This window comes from Sprattus sprattus (genome assembly GCF_963457725.1).
Source record: "Sprattus sprattus genome assembly, chromosome: 1".
Taxonomy (NCBI): domain Eukaryota; kingdom Metazoa; phylum Chordata; class Actinopteri; order Clupeiformes; family Clupeidae; genus Sprattus; species Sprattus sprattus.
The window spans coordinates 38,899,162-38,924,313 of NC_137920.1; the positions used below are offsets into that span (position 1 = coordinate 38,899,162).

General features: G+C 43.5%; 3 protein-coding genes across 3 annotated transcripts; 1 reads left to right on the forward strand and 2 right to left on the reverse strand.

Annotated features, from left to right (window-relative positions):
* Positions 1-300: 300 nt before the first annotated feature.
* On the reverse strand, positions 301-3,356 carry LOC308374125 (arf-GAP with dual PH domain-containing protein 2-like; the record flags this gene model as incomplete). Its single annotated transcript, XM_080849833.1, has 11 exons — positions 301-332; positions 531-759; positions 860-937; positions 1,140-1,202; positions 1,387-1,470; positions 1,710-1,859; positions 2,144-2,256; positions 2,331-2,419; positions 2,732-2,823; positions 2,915-3,045; positions 3,269-3,356. The coding sequence occupies 11 exons, from the start codon at positions 3,354-3,356 to the stop codon at positions 301-303; spliced, it is 1,149 nt and encodes a 382-aa protein (XP_080705959.1).
* Positions 3,357-4,079: 723 nt separating this feature from the next.
* Positions 4,080-6,345, forward strand: tefm (transcription elongation factor, mitochondrial). Its single transcript, XM_080860292.1, has 4 exons — positions 4,080-4,183; positions 4,405-4,874; positions 4,955-5,104; positions 5,210-6,345. The coding sequence occupies exons 1-4, from the start codon at positions 4,141-4,143 to the stop codon at positions 5,633-5,635; spliced, it is 1,089 nt and encodes a 362-aa protein (XP_080716418.1). The 5' UTR covers positions 4,080-4,140; the 3' UTR covers positions 5,636-6,345.
* Positions 6,346-13,669: 7,324 nt separating this feature from the next.
* suz12b (SUZ12 polycomb repressive complex 2 subunit b) lies at positions 13,670-25,087 on the reverse strand. The gene is made up of 16 exons (XM_080860805.1): positions 24,384-25,087; positions 24,041-24,087; positions 23,668-23,732; positions 23,474-23,542; positions 22,796-22,845; positions 22,615-22,700; positions 22,254-22,485; positions 21,059-21,167; positions 20,595-20,700; positions 20,181-20,355; positions 18,700-18,788; positions 18,141-18,284; positions 17,763-17,920; positions 16,646-16,844; positions 15,403-15,482; positions 13,670-15,039 (listed from the first exon to the last, which is right to left on the reverse strand). Exons 1-16 carry the CDS (start codon positions 24,544-24,546, stop codon positions 14,739-14,741), a joined length of 2,073 nt encoding a protein of 690 aa, XP_080716931.1. The 5' UTR covers positions 24,547-25,087; the 3' UTR covers positions 13,670-14,738.
* Positions 25,088-25,152: the final 65 nt, after the last annotated feature.

The following is a 25,152-nucleotide window of genomic DNA, read 5'->3' on the forward strand; positions in this document are numbered from 1 at the left end:
TCTGCACACACATTTTGGCAATGAAATGCAAGTCCTTTTATAATTTGTCCAGTTACATAATGTGATGCTGGGGGATGGTGGCCCCGTCAACTTGTAGGTCATCATGTAAAACGAACATTATCGTGGGAGAGAATTCCAAAATCCTAACAGTCTCTCTGGGAAGTTATAACCCCCCACAATTTCCTAATAAATGAAATTGCATGCAGGGTGTGCTACCATAGGTCAAGCACAGATGTCTTTCAAGGAAATAAATGTTTCCCAATGATTGTTGCAGTGATCGAAATTCCTCTCCTCCTCCCTTCATGATTTTCTGCAGTTCATGTTTGCTTCCACTGAAATGATAAAAAGACAGATAATATCACTGATACAGTGATTCATATCAATTTTTCCAGGTACAACATTTATCGTATCATTGGTAGAGTAACAAATGGTATTGTATTTAAAGTGCTGTATAACTTCAAATAAAACATCAAAACATGTTCTGATAAAACATCACTGGCAGATTTTGTTGTTGTCATGGTGCATCTTACTGGCATAGTGCTTGGGAAGCATGGTCTGAGCGATGACTTGTCTGAAGGCCTTTATCCACTCCCTCTGGTCCTGCTCCCGCTCACACATGAACGCAAACTGCCTGTTGGGCGTCTCCACGACGATCCCACACTTCCACTTGTTGCATATGGTGCTTTTTGGCACGCTCTCTCTCACCGAGTAGCCGTGGGCCTCCGTGCCAACGAACACTGACCCCAACTCCAGAGCATCCTTTAAACACAAACAAGTCGTCTAATGAGTCGGCCAGAATAAGCTTTGTGGATAAATGGATCAAGTGAACAAAACAAATGACATAAAAAAAACGGTTTACCATTGGTGTTTTAAAGTAGAGCAGCTTCCTGTCCATGGAACAAAGAATGAACCATCTTTTCTTGAATGGTTCCCTTTGCTGTCCAAGAAGAAGTATAAAGTCTTATTATTTCTGATACTGTGACAGTAATCTCTGAGATAAATAATGCTAATCTGTTAGCAAGATATTAATCTTAACTCCCCAATTAATAGCATTTTCTAAACTACATGAACATACATATATATATATATATATATACTGTATATAAATATTGCATATTGCATATGTGTGATACACAAACCCTTGGTCCAGTCTTTTCCATGTATCCCTCTTTGAGACTGCTTCTGGTTAGTAATGGTATGAGCTGATCAACAAAAGAGGATAACTGGATGAGACGATTGGTGAAAATCATCATCATATTAAGTGCATAAAAACTGAGCTAAGGTATGATTGTATTCGTCGATAACTCTTGTTTCACTAATAGATTTACAAATGCATCAATAAAAACATATGGATATTTCTGAATACATCAGAAGTGCTGTCAATACCTGACTGTCATTGGATGGAGAGAGGATCACCTTCAGATAAGCATAGCGGGCAGCCCGAATTGCATTGAACCAGTTAACAATCTCCTGAAAGGCAAAGATGTGTGGCTGAATGGTCCATACAAGCAATGTTTGGCACAATTTTCCATACAAGCAATGTTTGGCAAATCAATAAATCATTAACCCTAACACTAGGTCCAACCAATGCAAACCAGTGGACTGTACAGGTATCACACGATGTTAGAAAAGACATATTGATTTTGAGGTAATGCATTTGGCAACAGAGTATCTTAATGGAAAATGACCAGATGGGGGGTCCCTCTTACCTGACCACTCTCATGGTAGACGAAGATGTTTCTGGTGTGCTCCTCTTTCTCATAGGAGATCTGTAGGCCATGACGGTGGCCTATCTTCTCTGGCTGGAAAGCTGCGTTAAGGTCCCTGACTGGGATGACTGCCTTGGGCCCTCTGGACAGCTGAGAAAGCAATTAATCAAGTCAAATGGAGAAACATGACCAAGGAGAAAGACAATGTGATTTCCTTGACTAATATGAGTACTATGAAACCAGAGACAAAGACAAACAAAAAGGATAACTTGATAAGGACAAGGTTGGACATGGTAAGTGTCCCCCAAACCCATATCAGGCCTCAGATAGCAGCTACTTCCGTCTCTTTTCAAGGTAGCAAAACAGTTGTGCAGAAATCAGTGGTGTTACTACCAGACATTTATACACTGATAACTTTCCAAAGAATCACTCACATCTTCTTTGTTGAAGTACATAAGTGAGAGTTCTCTCTCAGAGAGGACAAATCTCCTCTTCAAAAACTTCTTGCTCTTCTTGCCTTTCTTCCACAAGGTCCCTTCATAGGAACCTGTTTGAGGTGAACACTTGAGTTTTGCCATCATAGGATCATAGGTGGCTCATTGTTGCAGGCAGTGAACTCACCTAAACTGTGAACCTTTTTGAGGTGCATATGTTCTCCTGTGAACTCCTGTCTTTCATATTTGGCTCGAATCCACTGCTCTCTAAGGACTCTTGAGAGGAAAAAAGATGTATTTGTTTTGCAAATGTTCTCTTTTTTAAATCAAAATTTCACATGGTTAAACTGTAATAGCTATAAATGTATATTCATTATTTACCATGTCCATCTATATAAGAATTACATATACTGTATATTTTATTACAGAATTACAGATATGGAATTACATTTAATGAAGAGGACTTGCGATGTTCTTAGAATCAACTGTTCAAAACAAAGGTGTCTCTTGTACTTCTACAGAAATTCCCCTTTAAATGACCTGTGGATCATTCTACTTCCTCATTATGGCAATTGTGAAAAGACTCACACGCAGTCATGTTGCTTTGGTCTGTAGTAAAAAGCCGGAACCATCTTCTCATAGCGGGCTTTTACAGTAGAGTTGCCATGGCACCTCATAAACTGATTAACAGCACACCCAGAATGCAGAAGTTACATTTTGAAGCACTCATGCAAACAAATGATCCTGGTTCAATTTACATTACTCCGTTACCTCAACCAAGTCATCCTCCCAGTTGTCTAAACGGATGGACTTGATGCGACTGGCGTCAGGCATGTTTCTGTGTGTGCCTGAGCAGCTCATGCACACAAACACACCAAGTTTGTAGGAGGCCCAATCCGGCTCTTAAGAGCACCCCCCGTCACCAGGGCACAAATAATGAAACACCCATTAGGATCACTGGGGTAATACTTCTTCCCCTTCAAGCATCCACATAACTATGGTGATCTTGTTCATAATCAAGATGTTTACACTCAAATGAAAATTCGATACAACACAGCAAGATATATGAAACATTTCTACGTACAGTAAATGGTTTAGTTAATGAGCAATATAATAAACACTCACCAGGTGCCCCACAATCAGCACACAGACTGTTATTGGGCTGTCTCACCATTTCTAAAAGAAGATTCTTGTTTCTCTCCCAAGACCCCATAGGTGCAGAGAAGATGCCAGATTATTTATTTTCCATCCTGTTGATCCCCGTACCCATCTTACCAGAAACATGCCATCTTCATACCATATCCATATAGTGTATCTTATACGTACGATATCATACACATTCATACATTATCCATAGCTTTTACATCTTTCTAGTAATTGCTACATATCCTTTCTGCATGCATCTAATCTTTTCAAACTGTTCCTTGTATTCCACCATGAGGGGCAGAAATTAAGATATCACTGTTGTACAGCATGCAGATCATAGTTTGAACTGGTTCCCCTGGTCCTGCCCCTGAGCTGAGGAAGTGAAAGACACACACATTATGAACTTCAGCCTATAACCAGATGTACCGCATAGCAGTATGTCATATGGCCACCCCATAAAGTAAGAGAATAAGTCAGATTGAATTGAAACAAGGAAATACATAATACAATATATAAAATATACATTTATACATTTAGTTATATGTGTGTGTGTGTAATTTAACCCTATAAAGACTGACATATTCAAGCTAGAAAATTCAAATGTTTTAAGTTGAGTTCATTGGACCATTTGACAAAATACAGGGGGAAAAAACACATATTTCCCGCATTTTGACAGACTTGCTGAGCAGCTGGGGTCATTCAAATGTTGTTTGGTTGCATCTTCCTTGGCCGATAGAGGGGAACGTTTATTCTTGTTCTTGAGTTTTACACGGAAATTAATCAGCGCGGACATTGTGAATAGAAGAAGAAAAGTCTTGTATAGATTGCAAGTACCATGCAATGAAAAGAGAATGTGGATCGCCAGACGTCTTCTCTTTTCCGCGGGCTTAAGAGGTACTTAACTTAACACTCACAGAATAATGGTGTACATTGCATCTGTTAGAAACGATGAACTACAACAACTTGATGGCATGGTAGTTAACCTTGCCAATATCATGTTAGCTAGTCTGCTAGCTAGAGCACTGTAAAATAAGTTAACCACCAGCAATCATGGGTTTGTAATTGAACACATGCAGAGGCAGTAACATTGAGATTTGATGTGAATGTCTCCGCAGGTCATTATGGACTACTCTCTCGTACAACGGGCTCCCTCCCTGAGGTCAAACCTAGATACCTCCAATGCACATGTTGTTGGCGAAGCCGCATCACTATTGCTGGGTTCGACGCTTTGAATGGTACCCTCTCCTCTGAATTATGCAGCGACGATAAGACAACTTTGGATACCTTATACACACCTGAACAGCGAGTTGTCATCCTGCAGCTTCTAAATAATGCTACGGAGTCGGAACTTGCCACCATAAAACTTTTAAGGGGACGCAAATCTGTAAATATACTGGACTACAGAAGTCGACACGGGCCATTCAAAAACCTTGAAAGTGTCATAAATGTACCTTTAGTGAAGCACAAGAGTGCGGTCATTGTTTTCAACTCCATCCTTAACCCACCTGAGAAGAAGGAGAAAAGGAAAACCAAGATACAGCTTGCCAGATTCACCAGACCAGAGATTGATCGAGGAGTCTTAGAGGTAATGTCAGCAATACTTTTGTGCTCATACCCCTACACTGTTGTTTTTTTGTGTAATAATATAACGTTTAACTGTTTCAGGACGCTAACTCGATCGTTTCCATCATATGTGGCACAAACAAAGTTGCGTGGACTCATATGGACCGTGCCTTTACAGTGCTGGATTGGCAGCAGCAGGAATGCAACAGTTTCATGAAAGGGACGTACATGGCCTCATCCTACTTAGATGACGTAAGCCTTCTAGCTTTAGCCCTTTAACTTTACACACATGGCTTTGTACCGATTCTTGATGTAGCCTACATCCATGATGTGTTATACTCCCCCCCCCCCCCCCAGATTGCATATGCTGTGTCACTCATCCCTGCTGCGGACTTCTTCATCGTCGAGAAGCCTGGGATCTCTGCACAGAACACATCGCTTTTCCCCGTCATGGCGCACCTCCGCACCGTGGAGGCCATGCTCTTCGCCCTGCTGGCGCAACGGCACGAAGTCGGTGACTCACCCAGAGTTCTGAACATGATGCGCTTGTCCGTCGGCCGTCACTTTGGTCTCATAGTGGGCGAGTCGCGTACCAGCGGAGCGCAGGTGGTACGTCAGATGATGACCGAGTCTGTGACCAAGAAGGCGTCTCGAGTCACTTTCCCCCATGACCTGCTGGTGAAGTATCGGAATGCGTTTCAGATGGGCAGTCGCAACCGCGGAGAGGAAATGTGTGATGCTCTGTTGCAGGCTGTGGCGTTCTATGAGCTCCTTGGGGACTAGACCAGACAGTTTTTTCTGGCATATTTGACCTTGGGTTATGTCGCTACCACATGGGTCAGCACGCTGATGTCTCCAGTCTATCCCGGTAGTTTGGTCCTCACGGGTGGTTCTGTCCACACATGACTGTCAACAAAAGCATTTAGCTCTGCACATTTTTAAAACCGGTTACTGAACATTCATTTCTCCAGTATGAAAAATTGGCTTGGGTCAATCGTCCTGACACATCTACTGTTGGATTGCTTCCTCCTGAAACATGTTGTAATGTTTTATTTATGATCTCAATCTTCTGCTTTTGATCACTCCAGTTCCATAACTGGATTCAGAGCCAGCTGAGCTGAAAAGTGTAATGCAATTTTGTAACAGATGAGTCACCTTTTACCACAAACCCTGAAATACCTCCTTTTGTCACCATGTTCACACTTACAAAAAATAAAGGTTAATTTATTGAAAAATTGTGGACTGAGGAAAACATTTAAGGAATTAATGTACAATATATATTTCTCGACAACCTGTAACACATGACCATGCAGCCGGGGAGAATTCTCTGAGGTAGATGTGAGGTGTTCCCCTGTGCTCTGAGGTAGGTGTGTGGTGTTCCCCTGTGCTCTGAGGTAGGGGTGTGGTTTTCCCCTGTGCTATCTCAAGGGAAATCAGTGGAGAGCTGCTGCAAGGTGCTTTTGGAGAGTCCGCTGTGGATACTTTTCAGATAGTGTGGGAACCTGTGAATGACAATAAGTGACTTCTCAGTAAACCTGAAAAACATAATCAAAATATCCCTGTCTTAATGCTCCAACCAGGTTTTTACAATAAACACATTTGCATATAGCACAGTGGCTCTGGCTCTTCATCTACATAGGTCTCCATCAGTGTCTAGCATTGTTGATTGTACATTTACTTTAAATTACCTAATGGGGACTCGTACAAAATATTAGCTCAGATGACAAGCTAAAACACTTTGATCCCTCACCTGTGCTTAGCCTTGTCCTGCAGGTTCTCTGACTTGCAGATGGTGCGCAGACAGGGCAGGTAGTCGGTTATAACAGTTGGGGTGCTTCCCAGCCTGCTGAAAGCTTTGCTGGCGAGTACTGTCTTAATGACGTCAGCTCGCCTTTCAACAACACTGCAAAACATTTTGAACCATACATTTGAAACAAACAACACATATAAGACACAGATTTCCAAATGACTGATTCACAACACAAACAATGAACTTGGAATAAAAATAAGAAATTCCCCTATATATTCCCCAAATTCAACGCCTGACCAAAGTACCATTTGAGGTGTTAGCTTGCTCCCGATTAGGGTGAAGTACTTACGTTGTTTCACTGTGACTAGGCTGACTCGAGAGGAGGCCATCTCTGTGGGGAGGTGGAGGTAAGGTGAGCTGCTCCAGCACCTGCTTCCACTGATCTGCCTGCATCTCCTTTCCTAGCTGTTGGACCCTTGCCATGGACCTCTCCATCTCCATACAGCATCCCCTGAAGCTCATGCCCTCCACGGCCGCCCTGATGTCAGAGGCCCTGTACCCCCAGGTCTGCTCTTCCTCCTCCTGCTCCTCTCTTGGTTCATCCAGCATGCCGTCCTTCACCTCCGCTCTAGTTCTGACTAATCGCAGGCTGGGTGTACAGTGGCCCATTTTCTTCACATGCCCATCCTGCAGGAAACAATCCATGAAGGACAAGTCATCCAGGAATCCTGTGAGGCTGTCCAAGCAGCGAGACACAGAACTAGAAGCTTTCTTCTCTGCTGAGAGTCTCACGGTCCTACCCTCTGATTGGTCTGTAAGGTGCCTCCGTTCCTCCGTCTTCAGAGAGTTAGGTTTGGACCTCTGCGTTCCTTTCAGAGACAGACAGCGCCTTTTTCTTTGCTTTGAGACCAGCCTCCCTTCCAGGAGCTTATCAACTGCAGAAGGCTCTGGAAGTTCTTTGGCCTTAATGTTTCCATGCAGCGCAGAGTTTGAAGCTTCCTTAAGGTAGTCTCCAGGGTCAGGTGAGCCAATGGGCGGCAGAGGTAGGAGTGCCTCCATGTTCAAATAAAGCAGATCCACTCCTCTTCGCTGGCTTTCTGACAGGACTTCTGAACATCTGATGTGCTCAGACGTAGTCCAGGTATGAACCTACAATGAATATGCATTATAAAATCAGATATCTATACAAATGATGGGATGCAAAATGTAATGTAAAAGACAGGAGCAAAAAAGGAACGTATACAGAAGCTTGACCTTTATTGATTAATATTAAACAATCTTTCGGTCTTCTAATCTGCTTAATTATAAAGACGTTGGCTCAATAAGCTCACTTTAAACATCCTTGCTAGCTCATGTACTGCCCCAGTGTCCAACAATTCCTGCGGGGTCCCTGAGCAGTCTGCATCACATGCACTTAGATCAGTGGGCTGCTTCGACCTCTCGGCAGATTCCTCCTGAGCTTGTGCCGACGTCCTCCTCACACATGGAAGACCTTGAGTCAGCACAGGATGGCTCAGCGCTGGGAGAGCAGCAGCACCTCCTCCACTTCCCACCCAGAACTGGAGCTGGAGCAGACACTGCCTGATGTCCCCTCTCTGTGCCGCCGGCAGGGAGGACATGTCCCGAGGGTCCGTCCTCACTTCCTCCACCAAGCACACCAACTGAAGGTAGCTACAGACAACCTTCTGTGTGCAGACAGAGTTCAGGGACATGGGCTCAAGAACATGTTTTGATTTTAACATTTGATCTAATGATGTGTTGACACTCCTGTTTCAAAGATGGCATGCGAGTCATGCAATGCAAAGAACTGGTTGTGTTGAATGTTTGGGATTGTCTTTTGGGCTTACCACAGAGGGCTTCTTAAAATGGAGCTCTTTCAAGTGGCCATCAAAGGTTCGACCAAACAAAGGATCTTTGGGTAATCAACAATGGCTTTTTTCAGACATCATGATACAAGGTCTCATATTATACTATTATACTGATATTTTACATACATTTTATATTACATACTAATACTACTACTGGAAAACTAAGGGGTATAACATTAATGAGAGGGCTTACCAGTGGTTGTCAGTACTACAGGCCTTTTGGTGGTGGACATGAAGGTCTTAATTGCTGAGAGAAATCCTACATCTTCACTGAAGATAACATCAACCTTCCGAGAAGATTATTTTCATTAATTCATGATTGTGATAAGACTTGCCATTTGAGTTTCCGTTACAGAATCTGTCTAAACGGCAAACTAAAATTGGGTCTTACACAAGGAAGCAGTATGTTGTGGTAAATGATCTAAATGATGATCTCCTTACCTCCTCAAACAAAATGAGAGACATTAGTGTTGATTTGCCAGTCCTAGTCATTGAGTGATTATCATCATCATCTCCTTCCTGTTTGCCTGGGCAGCTTTTCTCTTCATTCTTCTTGCTGTTTGGCTCCACAGTGTGAGCACCTGTTGAGAGGTTAGCACACACTCATGGGGATTTCACCATTTTTGTGTGTGAAATTATACTGCCACTTTTTGACATCCTACAATTTAAGAAAATGGTTGATAGCTACCATGTGGTATGTGATTAGGCCAGCTATGATTGGTGCTCTCAGGCGTGCTCCTTCTCTGGAAGAAGTGCGTCAGGTCCACAGAGTGACCTCTCCTCAGAGAACTCTTACGCAAGGATGATGGAAGCGTTCTGCTAGACGTCATGACCTTCCTGGATGAGTTTGCCTTTCCTGCGATCGAAAAGAGAAGCCATGTTGCATTCAGCAATGTCCAAATGGCAGGTCCGGTATCACTTAAGGGATACAAAATATACAGGAACATGTCTTAGACGATTTCAGTACATGGAGATTTGGAAGTATTCATAATAAACTTACGAGGAGAAGTCACAGGTTTAGAAGAGAGGCCAGCGGTGCTACGGGAAGTGAAATAGGTTGGCTTTAGCGTGGCAGCGGTTGAAGAGGTGCCCACCTGATGGGACTGGGTGGCCTCCTTCAGCTGGGTGAGGAGGAGGCGCCCACTGCGCTGGGAAGATGCATTCACCTCAAACACCTACACAGGTAAAACAAATACAAATCAGACTTTTATTACAGGAATCAATTATACACTACAGACTACAGTAATATGTCTATGTTGTCATTTTTTTCTTGAGCTGATACAAATACAAATATCTATCCAGCTCCACATGCATCTGATAAATTCTCTACATCACTACATTCACTCTCACCTTGAATCCCAGCTCCTGGGCACAGGCGTAAACGGCCGCAGTCTTGCCAATGCCGTGTGGGCCAGTAATGAGAAGAGCGGTGCACAGCTCCAATTCACAATCCTCAAAAACAACCTCACCCTCAAAGTCCCCACTGTCCCACGACTCTGCAGGGAACAACATTGGAGAGGGTACAACAGTTCACCATTTCCCATTCAAGTGGTCTCATATATATCGCTAGTGATGAACAGCTAACAATCACATAGTGAATATGAAAAACTAAATGGTGTTTCAGTGCTGCAGGTTAATTGAGCACGTTTTCACCTTTGCTCTTTCCCCTTCGCATTTCCTCCTTCCTCCTCCTCCACTCCTCCTTGTCTGCTCTCAGCTTCCACTCCTTTAACCAGCTGAAGCACAGGAAAGGTTATTCAGCGCACTAGCCTCAAGCGCACTACTTTAGCGTACTGAAACGCAACACTATCCTCAAGCGCACTACTTTAGCATACTGAAACTCAACACTAGCCCCAAACGCACTACTTTAGCATACTGAAACGCAACACTATCCTCAAGCGCACTACTTTAGCATACTGAAACACAACACTAGCCTCAAGAGCACTACTTTAGCGCTCTGAAACACAACACTAGCCTCAAGCGCACTACTTTAGCATACTGAAACACAACACTAGCCTCAAGCGCACTACTTAAGCATACTGAAACACAACTGCAGCACTGGAATAGCTGCTTACTTGTGCAGTTTCTTGACCCCTGCAGGATTTCCTACAACCTCAGTGGAGTGCTGAGGCTGGTATTTTTCAGTCCACAAGACGTCATCCCACAGAGCTTCTGAGCCAGAGAAACAATGCAAAAAATCCTAGATAAGTATCATAAAATGAGTGGCTCAAAACAGTAAAATCCACCAATAACAGTTATTTGCTCACCTTGATCATGCAATTGCTTAGCTGTATTTTCAATGTCATTTCCTGCATTTCCCCGTAGATTCTGTGTTACATTAGATGCCACAGAAGGGCTTGCATTCTCCTGCTGTTGTCTACGCCTTCTTGTCCGACTCAGCCTGCTTAGACGCACCAGCCTCCTGGGAGTGCGGCCTGATGTGGCCAGTGAAGATCCAGCAGGAGAGCCAGGCTCAACAGCTGCTTTCTCCTCAGGCCTCTGGTTGGGCCTGCGCCGCTTGGGTGATATGCCTTGAGTTAGTCCCTCCAGCCTCCATTTTCTCTTGCCCCTCAAGCAATGGTCAGGCACTATAGGATTGAATGTGCTTCCCTCTGTTTCTAAGAGAAACATAATAACGGACAGACACATTCATTTAAAAAAAAGAAGATCAATTGATTCCTGTCTAGGCAAATGGCTGCACAGGTCATCCTTTCGGCTGTAGTCTTGTTCCAGTCACCATTCCATCACAAGTATACCATATTCCACAGGTACACAATACCCCAACTTGATAACTCACCAATATATGCTTCAGTGTGACTAAAAACGTGCTAACTGTTCTATATGTAGTCATTGCACTGCCACTCTTTTAATTACTCCAACAGAATAGTAATTAGTTTCAGACACATTCAGCTTAGCAACACAGTTTCAGGATTCCTTTCCTAGGCGTACCTTGATTGGCCAATGCTTTTTCATGCTCTAAACGCCTTCTTGACAGCACAGTGAAGAACCTTTGCGCTGGGAAGAGAGGGTTGGCAACTTTCATTTCCTCCAACAGGTGCTTGAGGATGTCCTCTGACAGGTTCTCTCTCCATCCAGATCTCTACAACATAAACCACACTATCAGCAGGTGACTACTGCAGTATGTTTCATTTAAACACGGATTTTATACAAAAAAATACAAGCACTTTATTTAAACAGCAATGCTTAGACCCTTTTGCAAGTTGCTTTGGATGAATATTTGAACTTTACCTGACTTGACAGAGTGAGACACTTATACCCCGCATCCCACGCCTTCGTCTGCTTCGCACCCCCAGTGTGACAGGTGGGTCTATGACAATACATTGAATCCAATTCACTTAATACATACTGACCCTCTGTCTGTCCATTGGTGGAGTGGACGGGGTTGTGATCGAGTCACAGGGAGGGTGATACGGTCCACTGAAGGAACACACAGGAAACGATCCCCTCAGGTTCCTCAACAGCGGAGAAGTTGGCCAAGGAAGACTCCATAGCAGATTATCTGTTAGACAGACATTGACAGAAAAAAAACATCCTTCTCACACAATGTGTACAGAATACACAGTATGGTCAAATACAAAATACAGAGAAGAGTGAAATCTTACCGTGAGATTTTTGTAATACATGTCCCCCAGGTTGAAGTGCACTCTGTGCTGGCAGTGGATCAACACTGTCTACGCCGTGAGTGTCTAACTTCTCAGCTTTCTTTGGCCAGTGGTTTCTCCGAGGTATATGTGCGTCCTCAAACTGTTCCTTATGAAGTAAGGTAATGCCTTGGCAACATGATCTGTAAGACTGATTCTGAGTGGACTGGAAACCTGGCCCAAAGAAAGGAGAGAGGTGCTGCTTCTGCTTGCCCTGGCAGTGATCAGTTAAGGAGCCATCATCAGTTGTCTCCATCTCCACAGGCCGATTGATCTTTCTCCTACCCAATGTCTGAGAGAGAAGAGATTCAGGCATCCTTTTGGCTGGAATAGGCTTTGAATAGATGCTTTTAGTGCACTGTCTGTCTTTTGATTCTCCTGAAGATGAACGACTTCCCATGACCTTAGATGAGTGAGAGGAGTTCTGCAGGTGGAATTTCCGGGGGTTCTTCACTTCAGTCGAGAGTGATGGTTCCCTTGTCACAGGTGGGCCCGCATCACAGCTAACGAAATCCACACACTTCTCTGTTGAGGGCTTACGTCTGTATATGATGTCCTCGGAGCAACTAGACGTAGTGTTTACAGAGACTTCGGAAGGACCATAGTTGTGCTTCTTTTCGGATTTGTCGCTTCCACCAGCCTTTCTGAGTCGTTTGAGCTTTTGAGGTTTAACCTCACTCCCTGAAGTAATTCTGAAAGGTGTGAAAAAGTCCGTGATTCGACCCGTTTCTAGTGGGTTAGCATACGTGTTTTTCTCTGTCGATGACGCCATGGGCAAGAAAGTTCATTCACTGCTCCAGAGTTTGATTCGTGCTCTATTAAAAGTTGCATATTTGGCGATATGTGACAGCACGAAGAACTGCCATCGGAATGTCACATGACTACTGCAACTAGGATAGGTGAACCAAAATCTGCACAAAAAAAAAGCTTTGCTCGGTGCTATTAAATCGGTGTAAAATATATATATATAAAACATGTAATACCAGCTATTGATATACCATATAAGACAATTAGGTAAGTTAAAACAATGAAAAATAATTAAGTTGATTCCTCGCCCGACAATTTGCTAATCAGTTGAGATACCGTTGCCAGGAAACATCCATTGCTCGATTGCTGTTGATGGTAACTTTTGACTGATAAGAAGATGCGTTAGGCTACTGGCTGCGGAGTGTTTCAGTACAGAAAAAGCATTTCGATATGTATAGACAAACGTATATAGACATAGAATGACCTATGCAAACGTAGGATACAAGCTGCTACTACAACTGAGGACCGGGGATTCAGTTTGTAATCGCGCCTAAACAAAACCTTTACCAGGAAATGAGGTCACCACTCGTCACAGAGACTTTAGGAACCACTGCATTATATTAATTTCCTTACAATTTATTTCTAAACTGCATTTTACATCATCCTTTAAAAACAGACATTTTCATTTCAAGTTGCTACAATTCCCCTTTAACAAATGTTCAAAAAGGTACAAGGTTGGTGAAATGATAATTTATTGTTTTTATTTCAAGACAAAAGTCGCATGAAAGTATTTTGTCTGAATGATACTTTTTTAACCTATTATACTACAGGTATACAATTCAAAAAGAGGAAAAGAAGGTTGCTGCAAATGTTGCACTTTGGCTTGTATTGAGAACCCATAAGTAACCATTTATTGTTCCACATTCTGCTTCTACAAAAAGCAATTCTGTTCATTTTTTTTGAGTGATAATAACGGTGAAGACTGTTTTGGATACTGACAAATTTACCACACACTAGTGAACACATCCAAATGAACCACTGCTTCAAATATAAATGAAATAAAAAGTGTCCTGAATAAAATCCTTTCTTTAACGGAATATACAGATCTGTTTCAGAAGTATTGTCAGTTTCTGAAAAAAAAAGGATAAACAACAATAAATTGTTGGAAGCAACGCTTATGGGTGTCAGTTGATCCTGGAAGTAATTTAGTAGAATAATAATAATTAAAAAAAACATAGCCATATAAGGTGTAACCATTTCTGGGATACAGATCTTACAATTCTGTAGCATCTTTAAAACAAGGCTCCTCTGAGTGAATTTCAGCAATTATTTCCAGGTATGAATACCTGATCCAGGTAGGAATATGTTACCAAAATAACCTGGCTAATTACACAACAAACAGAGGACAATAAAAAGACGTTAAAATTAGCCTTATGCCTAAGTATTTCCAATGCATGACAATCATAGGGGAAAAGGTTTTCAGAAGTTCCCGAAAATGCGACCATCCACTGGAATGGGTAGCAAGACAAGTGCTAACATGTGCTAAAATAGACCACTGATCCAACATCAGTTAATGAACACAAATTATCAAGACTAACGGTATTTCCATCCTACAGCAATTCAGGTCTTCTCGACAGAGCTCTCCGATTACTAGGTGAGGACCACCATACTCTAGCCATGATTGTGAGGAAAGAGTGAGCTATCCGATGCTAAAATGGATATTTCACCCAACCTTGTAGTCCATTCATAAGTGCCAGTCTTAACAAGTCGACAAACTCACAAGTCCTCGGAAACCAACCAAATAAATCGTAAAGGGAAACCAGTCTTCTCTGGCACTAGAATGAGGTGGAGAGGGCTTGTCAATCAGACAGGGCACTCTTAGTGCGCTTGCCGTGTAGCGAGACTCCGGAGCTTAACGCGTGGCCGTTACAGACTCCGAGGGGGTCGGTCAGGCCGTCGTCCGTCTCGGGCAGCTCGTCCTCGATCTCGTGCAGGCGCGTCATAGTACGGTCGATGGTGGCGATGGTGACCAGGTTGAAGTCGTGCATGCTGACTAGGTGCAGCAGGAAGTTGCGACGAAGGTTACGGCGGATGATGTGCGGACCGCAGGTATCCACGAACTGCATGATGGCCTGCGGCATCTGGTTGTCTGCTATAAAACTGCTCAGGAGAAATGGAAATCGGGCCAAGTTGAAAGATACGTACAGTTCAAAATTAAAATGTTTGCTTTATTCTGTAAAAAAGCACAAAATAACTCATTCTGACTCATAATGAATTAGGTATTTCTTGCCTTTTTGGTTGACTGTAGGAAAGGAGTGACTAAGTTTGAATGATGGTTAGAGTAGAACTTTGTGATGTCAGCAACATCGGGTTGGCTAGGTGGCTAACTCTGAAGCTTCAGCTTTATAAAGTAGAACTGACGGCCCAGTTTTGTGGGCCCTTTACCGGAAAACAACCAAACAAAGATAGCCAACCAAACAACTAACAAACAAAAAATAAAAAACACACAAACATGTGCATTACCCTTGCCTCATGACGTGAAGGTTCCACAGCTTCATCACCTCCTTCTCCCCCTCATTCACGTCCGTGAACTCCTCGATTTGCTACAAGAAGCAGTAAGATGCTCAGCACACAGCCAACACATGTCCACCAGCCTAGCCTAGCCTCCTTCTCCTCCTTTATAACACAACTATCCCCACAAGATGAGCGTGGTGTGTGCACATGTGCAGTGTCATACTTACAAGGCTCAGTGTAGCAACCCCCTGTAAAAGTGTCTTAGCAATGTTAACCCTTACTGATTTACAGTAGTCAATAACAGGCATATGGATAGCAAACACAGGGTCTTAAAGACACTGATGTAAGTGGATGAGCCCGGGTGCATCCTTGATGGCATGAGAGTGAGTCTGACCTGCGACTGACCCCTCTGTTGTCCGTCACTATTTTTCACTGTACAAGGTGAGGCTCTTTCTATGAGAAATGTCAATAGACAAGCCAGTTGTTATTATTCAACAGAATCATGCCCACACACTACCTTAATACTTTTCAAAAGCACTCTCCAAAACGTTTGTATTAGGGTTGGGAGCTCTCTCTCTTTGACATAACATAGAGTGTGGGCATTAATATGCTACCTTTTTCCTCGTTTTTCTGAGTGCAAGTAGTCAGAAACGGTGCCGTAGTGTAGTACCTAAATAGAGTCTGAATTTGTCAGTTGCTTTTATTCAAGCAGTCAAAGTAGCTTTTATTCAAAGCAACCTGAAAGTGAGGTAGAGCGCATAAGAGACTGAGCTTGACTCCACTTGTTCAGATTAAAAACACTTACAGTAGAAGTATAAGGAAGTAGGGAAAACGGCAATAAAGGCACTGCCATGGTAACATAAGCACAATGTTTCAACCATTGCTTGTTTAAAAGGCAAACTCGAACCATATTTACTTCCTGATTCTCTCAGAGAAATATGCTTTGGGAGGAGGTGGTTGTTTTTAAGAACAGATAGAGTTACAGGGTAGCAAAACAGCACACAGATTTGTTTACTCAAGAAATGCAGAGAATTAGAACTAGAGAGGGAAAAGAATGTACTTATTCCAAACATGCGGCTCAAAGAGAAGTTCCTCTGTGGAGCACCAAAGCGAAGCTTTATAAAACATTAAAAGCACCAAGATGTAATTTGGCTGCCATTATCAACAGACGGTAGAACAGAATTGGAAGGGAAAGAATTTCTGTGGTGGTTGTACTCTGCTGCTGTGAGGCAACTCGGCGCCCGGCCCGTACCGTAATTGTCTTCTCTCGGAGCCACTCGGGGTCACGCTCGTCCTCACTGTCCACGTCCATCTCCTGCGGCCGCAGCGGCATGCAGCTGTCGCTGTGGAAGTAGAGGCGGTTGTGGCCGCTGACGTAAGTCCGCTGCTGTTCCGGCTCACCCTCCTCCGACTCCAGGAACTCCGACAGACTGGGTTTAGTGCGCTTGGGCCTGTGGACACAGTCATTAAGTGGCATGGGGTGAGCCGGTGAGGTGAGGTTTCAATGATCCCAGATCAGTCTCATTAGTCATACTCCACACCCTGTAGTGATACTTATTAGAAACATTAAACCAGTCAGCAGGACGGGGCCAAGTGCTCACACAGAACAGCAGTGACCAATTCAGAGGTGACCCAACTGACCACTGTCCAGTGGTCTTCTGCTTCTGCTCAAGCTTCTCAGGGGTATTCACATATCACACACAGATTACAGCCTGACATGTCTTTAAGGAGGACTGAACACCAACCCATGGTCATTCAGTGATGCTGCACTCACAGCGTTAAGGTGACGTGACCCCGACTCCTGCTTGAAGAGACAGAGTGTGAGCCTCACCTGCATACCAGGATGTGTGTGACTGCTGTTCTCTTGTGTGAGCCTCACCTGCATACCAGGATGTGTGTGTGACTGCTGTTCTCTTGTGTGAGCCTCACCTGCATACCAGGATGTGTGTGACTGCTGTTCTCTTGTGTGAGCCTCACCTGCATACCAGGATGTGTGTGTGACTGCTGTTCTCTTGTGTGAGCCTCACCTGCATACCAGGATGTGTGTGACTGCTGTTCTCTTGTGTGAGCCTCACCTGCATACCAGGATGTGTGTGTGACTGCTGTTCTCTTGTGTGAGCCTCACCTGCATACCAGGATGTGTGTGACTGCTGTTCTCTTGTGTGAGCCTCACCTGCATACCAGGATGTGTGTGTGACTGCTGTTCTCTTGTGTGAGCCTCACCTGCATACCAGGATGTGTGTGACTGCTGTTCTCTTGTGTGAGCCTCACCTGCATACCAGGATGTGTGTGTGACTGCTGTTCTCTTGTGTGAGCCTCACCTGCATACCAGGATGTGTGTGACTGCTGTTCTCTTGTGTGAGCCTCACCTGCATACCAGGATGTGTGTGACTGCTGTTCTCTTGACCGGGCCGTTACGGCTGAAGGCGAAGCCCGGCTGGCTGTGGATGTCCTGGGGGTTGCCCACATACGAGCCATCATAACACTCGTTTATGGACACGTCTATCCGGGCTCCCTTTGGGTGAGGCTGGATGGTGAACAACAACAGAAACAAACAGAGATAATTAAAGATAATAAAACAGATCATTAAAAGTATAGTATGGAGTATAACCATGAACATTCCACACACACACACACACACACACACAGACACACACACACACAGACAGACACAGACACACACACACACAGGCCACATATACATACAAACATATGATAGAGGGCCTGGTTCTCGCTCTGGTTCTCACCACGTAGTTGAAGATGAAGCGGCTGTGGGAGAGCTTGAGGTGCTTGAGCAGGCTGTACAGTTTGCGGCAGTTGAGTGTGCACCACGGGCAGTGCAGGTCATCCCGCGCCTCCGTCTGCTGCCGTGTGTTGTTGTTATACAGGAACTGAAGGGACACACAGGGTGGTTTTTAAGCCAATTAGAAGATTGGAAACAGATTGAAAAACCCACATCAACCATCATCACCATATCTTTGCTTCAAAAGACACACTGAGGGAAAGATCCGGATATTCAGGAGGAACAACTGTTAAGTATTTTGAGTTCATGTTATGAGCATGTGGTTTTAAGAGCCATAATGTATTAAGAGCATTTCATGCATATATCCCCATGGAGACATATACCTATAAATGTATAATGATCAGAAAAAATTATAATTAGTTAGAAATTAACACTGAATCATAATTCAGACTGCAAGATGAGACCGATTTAGTTTCCAGAACAGAAGAAACCACCTGTGACCCATTCTGAGTCGTCAGGTTAGCCAAGTGTCTAAAGCGGAAAATCTCCCTGATGATTCCCACCTGATAAAATATGCGCAGTTTCTGTCGCGGCTCGCACACAGACTGCTCTCGCCTTGTCTGGATGCTGGTGCTGACTGAGTCTTTGACAGCTGACACACACGAACAGGGCGACATACACAAACAGGGTCAAATATACATTACTGACCGATAACAAGCACTCAAGGAGCTTTTAGTTGTAAATAATATGTATCGTTATGTTTGACAGTCGATGAGTACCGTATTTTCCGGACTATAAGGCGCACTTAAAAGCCTTTAATTTGATCAAAAAACGACAGTGCGCCTTATAATACGGAGCGCCTTATGGATTCATTTTGGTTGCGCTTTGTCAAAATGTTTTAGTACGATTTTGGTAAACTACAAAGCCGCGCCGTTTGCAGCATTATGGCTACCGTATTTTATATAAAACCTCGAACAGTACATTGCTTCTGACCACTGCTGGTCTATTTGCTGGTGACTCAGTGTTGGAAGTGCCTTTTCTACAGCTATCTTGAAATGACAAGGGGCGCGGGGGACAGTTTACCTCTGGGTCTCCCTAATGGAACTTGTTAGGTTTGAATTTTCCTCTGCTAAAGTAATAAACTAAGCCTACATGGTCATAGGCAAACTCATTATTCACATTTTTGTCATTGTGAGTACTGTCTTACTTTCACCACTGATGTTATGCTAGGCTTAGGCAAGTTATCTCTGGTTTAAACTAGCCAACGTTAGCTATTCGCTAGCTAGCTAGACAGCTATCGTTATGGTGTTAATTATCTGACTGCGTGTGTTTTTGCCAAACGTTCACGTTGTCATTTTAATCCATTAGCTACTAAAATGAGCACATCGATTGTTAAACCATTATTAAACTTAGCATTTTGATTGTTTAACAGCATTGCCGATGTTTGACACTGTCAGATACCTGACCTAGCAGCTACGCTAGGACACTGCCCTGTCAGCATAGTAATTTGCTATGGAGTAATGCTGGTAGCGTTGCTCTCTATCCATTAAATATGGAATGTATTCACGTGTAGAACCTATTTAGAATGGCTGACCTTACATAAAACGGCAGTGAAAGACAAGCCTGGAGACAAACAGTAGGCTACCTCTGCTTAAAGGAGGGGGAAGTGTGAGAGCATATCAGCATGCTAACGTTATACTTATTAGCAGCGAGGCTAGCTAGCTACTATGTGTTTTGGCTTTATGCCCCTTATAGTTCGGTGCGCTTTATATATGGAAAAATATTGAAAATAGACTATTCATTGACAGTGCGCCTTATAATACAATGCGCCCTATAGTGCGGAAAATACGGTACATGTAAAAGACAGTAAAATGATACTTCACTTTCTCATTATCCAACACTAGCAAAAACCCCTGGCAGTTAGGACATGACCCCCCTAAATGGTCACAGCCAATCAATTTATACAATCTATAGACTTGAATCTTATGTAGTGACTGTGTGATGGGTGCAGCCTCAGACCCAGGCTGGTGTCGGCTGGCCTTACCCAGAGGTGCTGATCGGAGAGTGCTGGGCCTGCTCTCGGCGGCACTGGTGTCAGAGTTGCGTGTGGACAGCGGTTTGGCCACGGGCGCGGTGGACGGGTCATTGGGGTCGCCCGTCCAGCGAAGGGTGAACTGCAGTGTGGGTCCCTGAGAGAAGGTCTCAAACGGGGGCAACCTCTGCCGGGCCAGACACGACACGACACGACACGACACGACACGACACGACACGACACGACACGACACGACGCAACACACACACAAGCTTGGAATCAACAGCTTTTCACCCAAAACGCTTTCCGGATATTTACATTTAAATGTACAGCGGTCACATTTCCCCTCCTTTAATCTATATATAAATATGTAACCCCATCACTTGGCAAGTGCATCATGTGTTCAGCAGGCAGATGATAACTGACCTTCCCATCCAGGATGGTCTCCCATGTGGCCCTCTTCTTGCTCACGGGGCAGTCCTCCACCTGCTGCATGGACACCTCATACTCCCCATCCAGCAGCTGCAGCCGTCTAAAGAGGAGGCACAGCCAAGGAAATATGGAGCAGAGGCTTAACGCAGCCCAAGCCTGAAGCTCCCCTGCTGGGAGTGAGAGCACAGACACCCCTCCCCATCCCACAACCCACTGCACCACAGCTCTCCCGGATCCGAATACATTAGTGCAACTAAGTACAGGCCTTAAAAGTCATCTTAGATCCTTTCCATTGCTTTTTTCTTCCTCTAGTTCTTTCATGTGTTCAATTTCACTAATGAACCAGTTACGAGTCTTATTTTGAAGGAGTAGTCTGACCTTGTGCGTACATGTTCTTGTCAAAAACGGTCACCAGTGACCAGTCTTATTTTGAAGGAGTAGTCTGACCTCGTGCGTACCTGTTCTTGTCAAAAACGGTCATCTGTGCAACAAATGTCTCAGTGGCCTCGCCGTCGTCTCTGTGGGAGGAGTTTCTCTTTTTCCTGCCGGGGAGCTCCTCCTTCACATCTACCAAAGGAGACAGACATGTCTATGACATCACAATAGAGTGAAAGGAGAGAGACATGTCTATGACATCACAATAGGATAAAGGGAGACAGACATGTTTATGACATAACAATAGGATGAAAAGAGACAGACATGTTTATGACATCAAAATAGGATGAAAGGAGACAAACATGTCACAATCACGAGGATGAAACCAAAACAACCGACAAATAAATGTGCAACGTGTATGCTCCGTCATTGTAGACCAGTAATGCTCCTACCCTAGTATGTGGTTCTGGCTCTGAGCACTTAAAGCGCTGATGCTAAATTGCTCCATAAAGGAAACCACTGTTTATGTATGAACAGATGCTATCAGTTGATGGCTGTGACAGGCTGTTACCATTACACTGTATTCAACATTCGGTTCAAATTTGACCATTGCTGTAAATCAGCTAGCACAAGCTATATAGGCCATGTTCTTAATAACAAATAACTAAAGCGTCTTTCCTCCTGTGAAAATACTCTTGCTCAAGTATCATTTACTAATATTTACAAATAAATAAACATTTTAACATGTATTCATAGCAATCCAAGCTTGTCAATTATCTTCCATTGTAAGTGTGTTCAAGTAAACAAGTTTTCTGTTCTGTAGTCTGTGTTTAAAAGATACCAGTACATCAAAATCCTTTTTTGAGATAACTGACTGTTTCCATAGCGATATGGCAGGCAGTGGCAGGCAGTCATCATGTTTATATTTTCAGAATGTCCCAGCTCTCAAAGCTGTCCATTCATACTCTCATTTCCTAGCATTCTAGCATATCCGATTATGGGAAGCGAAAAAATGAAGAGAAAAAAACTGCCATAGCTCTGATTTTGACTTTTGAAACAATAGAAATGTTTACATGTCATTTTCCATTAGGAACACTCCACCCAAACAGTCAGCCCAAAGTGACTGAGCTGCAGGATGAACATGATAAGTATAGGAGTACTCATGTGTGTGTACCCATAGCCATGTGTGTGTAGTGTAGTGTAGTGTAGTGTAGTGTGTGTGTGTGTGTGTGTACCCATGGCCAGACACACAACAGTGTAGTAGTGTGGTGGACTGACCCATGTTCTCATCAGTCTCTCCGTTCACCAGGCTGTTTGGGTCCCTCTTGCCGGCTCTCGACACCCTGAACAGGAGGGAATAGGACTTGACCATGTGGCTATTGCTGGGCTCAAACTCGTTGCTGGAGACCAGTAGGGAAGGGAAGGCACCAGGCTTCGTTTGGCTGAGATCGGGGTTCAAAGGCACCTGCTTCTTACCCGTAGGCACTTGCTTCACTGGGCAACTGACATCCTGACAGGGCAGAGAGAGTAGGGGTAGGGTTAGGACACAGCCACCGAAGGAGACAAACAATTAAATAAAAGCAATGCTATGGTTTAAGGTGTTGAGGGAAGGAAGATTCCAGAGGGTCAAGAGCGGTACCTTGCGTTTTTTATGGCAGACTTTGACGAGTAGAACCTCCAAAGACACTGAGTTTTGCTCGTTTTCTGAGTTTTGGCATTGCTTGTCTACAACAGACCAAATCAAATATGTTAGGTTCCCACAAACCCGTGCCAAAAAGGCAATAATGGTGTGACCTATTAGCTCGGTTGTCAGTACGTACCGTTCTTATGAAAGAATCCAGTAAATGTGAGCTGTAGGTGTGATGCCAAGCTGAGGACATTACATAAAAGCAGAGTGACATCATCAATAATCTGACACATGCTCTCATCACCTAGTGTTTCAGAGAAACAGTCGATTCATAAACATCAACAGAATCAAATGTTCAAATTCTACTTCAAATCTAGTCAAACTCTTTCAACTGACTCATGAGGGATAAAGCTGTAGCTCTAAGGTTAAACCTCTCAGTTACAAACACACGCCCTTTTATGGGGGATGTGTGGCACAAGAGTCTGCAAGCACTGGGCACAGAGGTCTTTAAAGGCCAGTCAAAATATCTAGAAGCATTCCTTAGTTACAGAGTATGAACAATGTTGGGAAAGCCCGCCCACACACTTTCTTTTACCCACATCTAGATGACTAATTTTTACTGTCAGGTACTCAGTCCATGTCCATGTCCATGTCATTTTAAGGGGGATATATGGTTTGGATGTTTGCACATAATGAGCATCCTGTAGCCAATGCTTAAAAGCTGCTCAAAATCTCAAATTTGCATTGAGTAAGTTCACCACCTATGGACTAAGCCTGTTTGATTACATGAAATGACATCTTGGCCACTTCTAGCAGACTGTGTTAACTCAGGTTTAACATGTTTAAGTTAGTTATGCGTTATGGCACTTACTTGTGTGAGTCCTGCTCTCCTTTCATGGCCTGCACTCTGGGAAGCATGTCATCCACTTTGAAGGTCTTTCTATACACCAAAATGATTTTAAAAACATAGCAGTGAGTTGCACTTTCTTATTGGAAACATTTGCAATAAAAGACTAAAACTCAGAATAAATCGGTCAATGAAAACAAGGCAAAAGCCTTCCATACCTCCTTGCATTTGTTCTTGAGTTTCTGTGAGACATGAAGGTGAGTGTCCTATGCAGAAGTATAGGCTGAATGGGGCATAACAAATTTACATCAAAGTCTGGCAGCAGTTTGATGGATGCACTCAATCATCAACTGCACAGTACGCAAATGCTAATTAGCGAGACATACACAGAAGGGTCTGACTGACAGTGGGAGGGACTAAAAATGAGACTGACAGGCATTGTCAAGCGATGCTACTGTCAACAAATGATTACAATGACAAGCAATGATTTGTGTCTGCATATTGCCAACAGGTTAGAGTAATCAACATTTCCCTATTTTAAAATTGACACAAGATGACCGTTTGTTTTAAAAGATCTGTGAAAAAACTTACCGCGATCAGATTCCTTGTCCGCAGGAATCTGTATATTTGAGTTGGCTCTGGAGGCACAAGAAATTGGCTTATTATAGTAACTTGTTATAACGTAACACCAAATACAGAGCAACTGTTGAACTTACTGACCTGAATCAAGTTAATTTAGTGTCGGATACTATTTATGCAAATAGGCATGACACTTTTCTGCCAGCAACTACCTTTCAAATCCAAATGTAAATGTGTGTGCACTCTTGAGATTTGGTAAGTGTGGGTATACGATCAATCTGGGGCTTTTGCCCTGGTGCACAACAACGAATGTCAAAAATCTAACATGCATTAACAGATGACGATGAGTACTCACTTTCAAAGGCCTGCAAGAACAACTCATGGTCTGCTTGAATCTGTTCCATCTTGGGCTTCTTCGCCGCGTTCATCACGGCCGCAGAGGACGGGTACATAACGCCGTTTGTTTTACAGTTCGCAGAGTTGCTCATAACTTGACCCGAATACTTTTGAGGAGCCATCCGACGATATAAAACAACTTACAACACGTAGCTGGCTATCACAAAAGTCCTTTCAAAACAAAGGACACAAATAACGTTATTGGCTGTACATCCACTGAGGTCTTTGTAGCGGGCTAGCGGGCTAACTCGATTGGGCTCAATAAAAAAAACAGATGCCCACTACTTTCACGGAGCTACCTTAATAAATAGCTATTGATAATCGCTAATACACGCACACTGCACAAATCCCATAGCTAGGTTAAAACTCTACGTTACCAGGTCAAACAAGCTAGCGAGCTAGCTAGCAAAATAATCTGCTAAACATCAGCTTGCCGATGGCTTGCTAACGAAGTGGAGCGGGCTCCAAGAGTGAAGCTTGAAAGCGGTGGTGCGGGCCAGCCGTCAGATCATCCCTATCTCCAAAGGAAACATTCCTAAAATGTTATTTGGGTTGTCAGAATTAACTCAAATTCGTCCTTTTTTTTAAAAAAAATATGATAGTGATATATTTGGAGGTTTCCCTAAAAACTATTGTGGAAGAACACTTGCATATGGACCGACCGACTTTCTCTGTCTGAGCATTTTGGCATCCGCCCATCCCCTAAAATTGTCCAATAGAAAGAGCAA